Source organism: Macrotis lagotis, chromosome 1, assembly GCF_037893015.1.
Source record: "Macrotis lagotis isolate mMagLag1 chromosome 1, bilby.v1.9.chrom.fasta, whole genome shotgun sequence".
Classification (NCBI taxonomy): domain Eukaryota; kingdom Metazoa; phylum Chordata; class Mammalia; order Peramelemorphia; family Peramelidae; genus Macrotis; species Macrotis lagotis.
The window spans coordinates 398154540-398160210 of NC_133658.1; the positions used below are offsets into that span (position 1 = coordinate 398154540).

Sequence of the window (5671 nt, forward strand, 5' to 3'; positions counted from 1 at the left end):
AATATAAAAACTGATGAACTCAGTACAATTCAAGTATCTTTTCTCTTTTGTCACAATATATGGAAATTTGTTTTGTATGATTTCATATTTGTAATAAATTTTATATTTCTTGATTTCTCAGTGTCTAGGGGAAGGGTAGAGAACTGGAACTGAATTTTTTAATTAATTTAAAGAGAGAGAGAGAGAGAGTGGAGTTGGTGGACCTGTAAATGAATCCTGGTTCTGCTACTTTCTATTTTCATGATCTTGGACAAAGCTAATCTCTCTGGGGTTATTTCCTCTAAAATTGGACATATTAGACTACATGAGGTCTTTTAGCTCTAAATCTTTCTTCCTAAAGAAAAAGAAAGGTCCACATAAAAGTATTTTTGCAGTGAAGTATGCAGAAGGAAAGATCAATTTTAGGTGGTAAGAATTAAGGAAGAAATGGAGGTAGCATCTAGAGAGAGGTTTTAACATTCAGAAAAGATTATAAACAGGGAAAAGAAAGGATATTCCAGAGCCGCCTTCTTTCAGCCTTGTCCGCTCCTCGGCGCGGGCTCCGGCGCGGCCGCGGCTCCGGCTCCTGCGGCGGGGCGCTCCCTCCCTCGCCGCGCGGCGGCTCCCCAGGCCGTGCGCCATGGCCTTACTCACCGCGGCCGCCCGGCTCCTCGGGACCAAGAATGCATCCTGTCTTGTTCTTGCTGTCCGACATGCCAGTGCTGCTTCTTCAAATCTAAAGGATGTCCTTAGTGACATGATACCTAAGGAGCAAACCAGAATCAAGAACTTCAGGCAACAGCATGGCAAGACTGTGGTGGGGCAGACCACTGTGGACATGATGTATGGTGACATGAGGGGGATGAAAGGATTAATATATGAAACATCCGTTTTGGACCCTGATGAGGGTATTCGTTTCCGTGGCTACAGTATCCCAGAGTGGCAGAAGTTGCTCCCTAAGGTCAAGGGAGGGGAAGAACCCCTTCCCGAGGGTTTATTCTGGCTGCTTGTGACCAGACAAATTCTAAATGAGGAACAGGTGAATTGGCTCTCCAAAGAATGGGCTGCTCTGCCCTCCCATGTGGTCACCATGTTGGACAACTTCCCTACTAATCTGCATCCAATGTCTCAACTCAGTGCAGCTATCACTGCCCTTAATAGTGAGAGTAACTTCGCTAGGGCTTATGCTGAAGGCATCAATCGGGCCAAATACTGGGAGCTGATTTATGAAGACTGCATGGATCTCATTGCCAAGCTACCTTGTGTTGCAGCAAAGATCTACCGGAATCTGTATCGAGAAGGCAGCAGCATTAGGGCTATAGACACCAAACTTGGCTGGTCCCATAACTTCACCAGCATGTTGGGCTACAATGATGCCCAGTTCACTGAGCTCATGCGCTTATACCTCACAATCCTTAGTGACCATGAAGGTGGCAATGTAAGTGCCCATACTAGCCATCTGGTGGGCAGTGCTCTTTCAGATCCCTATCTGTCCTTTGCAGCTGCCATGAATGGTCTGGCTGGGCCACTTCATGGATTAGCCAACCAGGAAGTACTCGTCTGGCTGACACATTTGCAGAAAGAAGTTGGCAAAGAGGTATCTGATGAAAAATTGCGTGAATACATCTGGAACACACTCAACTCAGGCAGGGTAGTACCTGGCTATGGCCATGCTGTATTAAGAAAAACTGATCCGAGGTATACCTGTCAGCGAGAATTTGCTTTGAAACATCTGCCTAATGATCCCATGTTTAAACTGGTGGCTCAACTCTATAAGATTGTACCCGATGTCCTTTTGGAGCAGGGCAAAGCCAAGAATCCTTGGCCCAATGTAGATGCCCATAGTGGGGTGCTTCTGCAGTACTACAGCATGACAGAGATGAATTACTACATGGTTCTCTTTGGGGTTTCACAGGCACTGGGGGTGCTGGCATGGCTGATTTGGAGCAGAGCCCTGGGCTTCCCCCTAGAGAGGCCCAAGTCTATGAGCGCAGATGGCTTGATGAAGTTTGTAAACTCCAAGTCAGGGTAAAGATGGGGACTGGGCAGGGCAGGAAGGGGGACAAGAATGCCTATGGAGTGAGGAGACTTCTAAGCCAGACAGTACATACTTTCTTGTTTTTGTTTAGGGGGCCTTTAAATATTTAGGATTAAATTATATTTGAGGCACTGACACTTAAGTTTGAGGTTATTTAAAATGTAAATTAAGATTTTTTTAAAAAAGGATAGATGAGACTATCCCCTAACCAGTCCCTCTCCCCCGCCCAGTATAGGAGTTGTCCATTGACTTGTAGATTGAACAAGACTAATACAGATCTGGGCCAGGATGGGGCCCCCTGCCTCATCTAGAGTGGAAGCCTAGGGTATGCCCTGCCCCAACATGGTCAGTGTTGGTTACAGGGAATTTGTATTCACTTCACTTTGGAGATTTAGGGCTTTGTTTTACTTAGCCTACCCCCAACCCCAACAAACACTTCCCCAAAAGTAGGCCAAAAACCAGAACCCTGGCCCCCAAAATCATTTTCCAAAGGAATCATGTTGGGAGTGTCAGCACCAACCCCAAACACATTTACATACAACCTGGTGCTCACCTCCCCTCCCCGGAATGCCTGAGTTGTTAGTTCGAAGGGCATCTTCTGCCATCAGTTAGAACAGAGGCAATAGCATTTGTTAAGATTGACACCAGGGAGTTGAACTTGGTTTTGTTGTTTATTTCTCCTTTGGAAGATGAGGTCTTGGGATACCTTACCTTTCACTATTTTAAAGGAATTTCTCCTTCATGCAGACTTAATATACTTGCTACTCTCTGGGCTGAAAGAGTTTTGGACTTTAAATACTGGGGACTTCTCTCATCCTTCATTTTGTATATACCACTGGTTTTGGCCTCTTCCTCTGTTAGTCTGTGTCTGTCTCACCCTCTCACCCCCCACCCCCTTTACTGTGAACTGTGTTCACATCCAGATAGACAGAACCAGGAGCCTGCAAATGGCCCAGCATGCTGTCTTTATGGTATGCCCACAGGGATAATTTTTTTCCTAAAACTTGGAAGTGACAATGACTTGAAAATAGATTTGATCCTGTTAGTAATTAGTCCCCAGGGCTTAGGGCATTATTAATATAAGTAACACACACAACACAAACTTGTTTATCTATGTCATCCTGCTTCCAGCACCCCTCCCCCCCAAACATGGTTCATTGTTTAGAGTCCCATTTGCACAGGTTTTTCAGTGATTCAGAATGCTGTGCTGCCTCTTCTTTAAGAAAGGACTGAAATACACTCCTCTCACTGTCTTCCCCTTCATCCAACCCCTACAATCCTGCCTGTGTTTGTGTGGATCTCCTGTCCCTAGAACCAAGCTTTTGAGATAGACATAGTATCTATGAACCCCTGGGTAACTGTCAGAGAGTCCTGTTGCAGACTTCAGGATGTTCTGTATAAAACAAAATAAATGTTTTATTAACAAAAAAAAAAGAAAGGATATTCCAGTGCATAGAGTAATAACTGAAGACCATAAAATCCTTTAGAACCTTAGTACTCTTTCAAAATGTTATTAAGAATATAATAAAATAATAAATTATGTTGAAATATTATTATTAAAATATTTTAAGTTAATAAACCACAAATTAAGAAATTCTGATTTAGGGAGTCATTTAAATTTTTTCATTTAAAAATTCTACACATTTAGGGCAGAGCCAAGACAGAGGATTGGAGGCAGAAATTTCCAGAAGTTCTCCCCCAGACCATTCAAAATGCCTTACAATATATGACTCTAACCAAATTCTAGAGTGACAGAACCCATAGAAAGACTAACTGAAACAATTTTCTGTCCAAGACAACTTGGAAGATCCACAGAAACAGTCTGTGCCACTGGGGTTGGAAAGGGCTGCAGTCAAGCCTAGCCATGTCTCTTTAGAGTGAACTAACCTCAACCTCTAGGAATAGGCCTTGGGGCACCTGGGTTCCAGGGGGCATGGGGGAGGTTTCCAGACTTCTCAGCCCTGGAATTGCTAAGGACAGCTTGGAATGTCAGAGGGAAAATTCTGCAAGGAGCCCAGGTCAGCACAGGCTTCAGGGCAGGCCTCAGTATAACCTTACCCCAAGAACAAGAAGCAGATCAACAAAGCCACCCAGCAGCTGCTTCCAGAGCACTCAGCCCATTGACAGTAAGGGGGTCAGACGGGACTATCCCTGAAGCAGGACTCTGTTGCTTTGCCCATATTCAGATCCAGGTTGCAGCCTGGTGCCCCATACTGCCATAGCCGAGTAGGGCCTTCCCCACAGCTCCAGGGCTGAGAGAAGAGCTTGTGGTCATCCACAGACCAGAGCACAAGCCAGGAGAGCAGTCATAGACTCTTTTAAGTCCTTGACAGAACTGAGGTCCCTGAGGGGACTGTCTCTCCCCTCAACCCCGCCCCAGGAAAAACCTGAGGAAAAAGCTTCTGACTATAGAGAATTACTCTGGTTCCATGCAGGATCAAAATATGCGCTCAGAAGATGAAAAAGTCAAAGTTTTTGGATCTAAAGTTTCCAAGAAAAATATTAATTCATCTCAGGCTAAGGAAGAGCTCAAAAAAGATTTTGAAAATCAGGTAAGAGAGGTAGAGAAAAAATGGAAAGAGAAATGAGAGTGATGCAGGAGAATCTAAAATTGATCTTTCCTTCTGCATACTTCACTGCCAAACTGCTTTTATATGGACCTCTCTTTTCTTTAGAAAGAAAGATTTAGAGCTAAAAGATCTCATGTAGTCTAATATATCCAATTTTAGAGGAAATAACCCCAGAGAGAGATTAGCTTTGTCCAAGATCATGCAGTTTGGTGAAGGAGATTCAAAAAATACTGAAGAAAATGACATCTTAAAACCAGTTTAGTTCAAATGGGAAAAAAAAAAATCCAAAAAAATCAGTGAGGAGAAGAATATCTTAAAAAGCATAATTTGATCAAAAGAATTCCTTCAAATGTAGAATGGAATGAAGGGAAGCTGATGACTTTGTGAGAAATCAAGAAACAATTAAACAGAATGACAAACTAGAAGAAAAATGTAAAATATCTCACTAGAAAAAAAAACTTACTTGGAAAACAGTCCAGAAGAGATAATTTTAAAATTATTGGGTTATCTGAAAGTTATGATCAGAAAAAAAAAGCCTAGATTTCATTTTTTCAATAAATTCTCCAGGAAAATTGCCCTGATAGTCTTGAAGCAGAGGGTAAAATAGAAATTGAGGGAATCCACAATCACTCCTGAAAAAGAATCCAAAATAAAAATTTCCAAAAATATTATAGCCAAATTCCATAACTCCCAAGTCAAAGAGAAAATATTACAAACAACCAAAATGAAACAATTCAAATATCATGAAGCTACAGGAAGGATTACACAGGATTTAGTAGCATCTCCATTAAGGACTCACAGGGCTAGGAATTTGCTATTCTAGAAAGCAAAAGAGCTTGGATTACAACTGAGAATCAACTACCCAGAAAAACTAAACATTCTCTTTCAGGGGGAAAGATGGAAATTCTGTGAAATAAGGAACATTTAGACTTTTCTGTTGAAATGACCAGAGACAAACAGAAAGTTTAATTTTCAAGTATAGGACTCAGGTGAAGCATAAAGAGCATAGATGGGAAGAGCAAATGATGAGGGATTTATTGATGTTGAACTGCTTGTATTCCTGTATGGGAAGATAACTGATAAC

At 42.4% G+C, this 5671-nt stretch overlaps 1 protein-coding gene across 1 annotated transcript; it reads left to right on the top strand.

Moving 5' to 3' along the window:
* Window positions 1-521: 521 nt before the first annotated feature.
* On the top strand, window positions 522-2020 carry LOC141518358 (citrate synthase, mitochondrial-like). Its single transcript, XM_074230309.1, has one exon. It carries the CDS (start codon window positions 620-622, stop codon window positions 2009-2011), a length of 1392 nt encoding a protein of 463 aa, XP_074086410.1. The 5' UTR covers window positions 522-619; the 3' UTR covers window positions 2012-2020.
* The last annotated feature ends 3651 nt before the right edge of the window (window positions 2021-5671 follow it).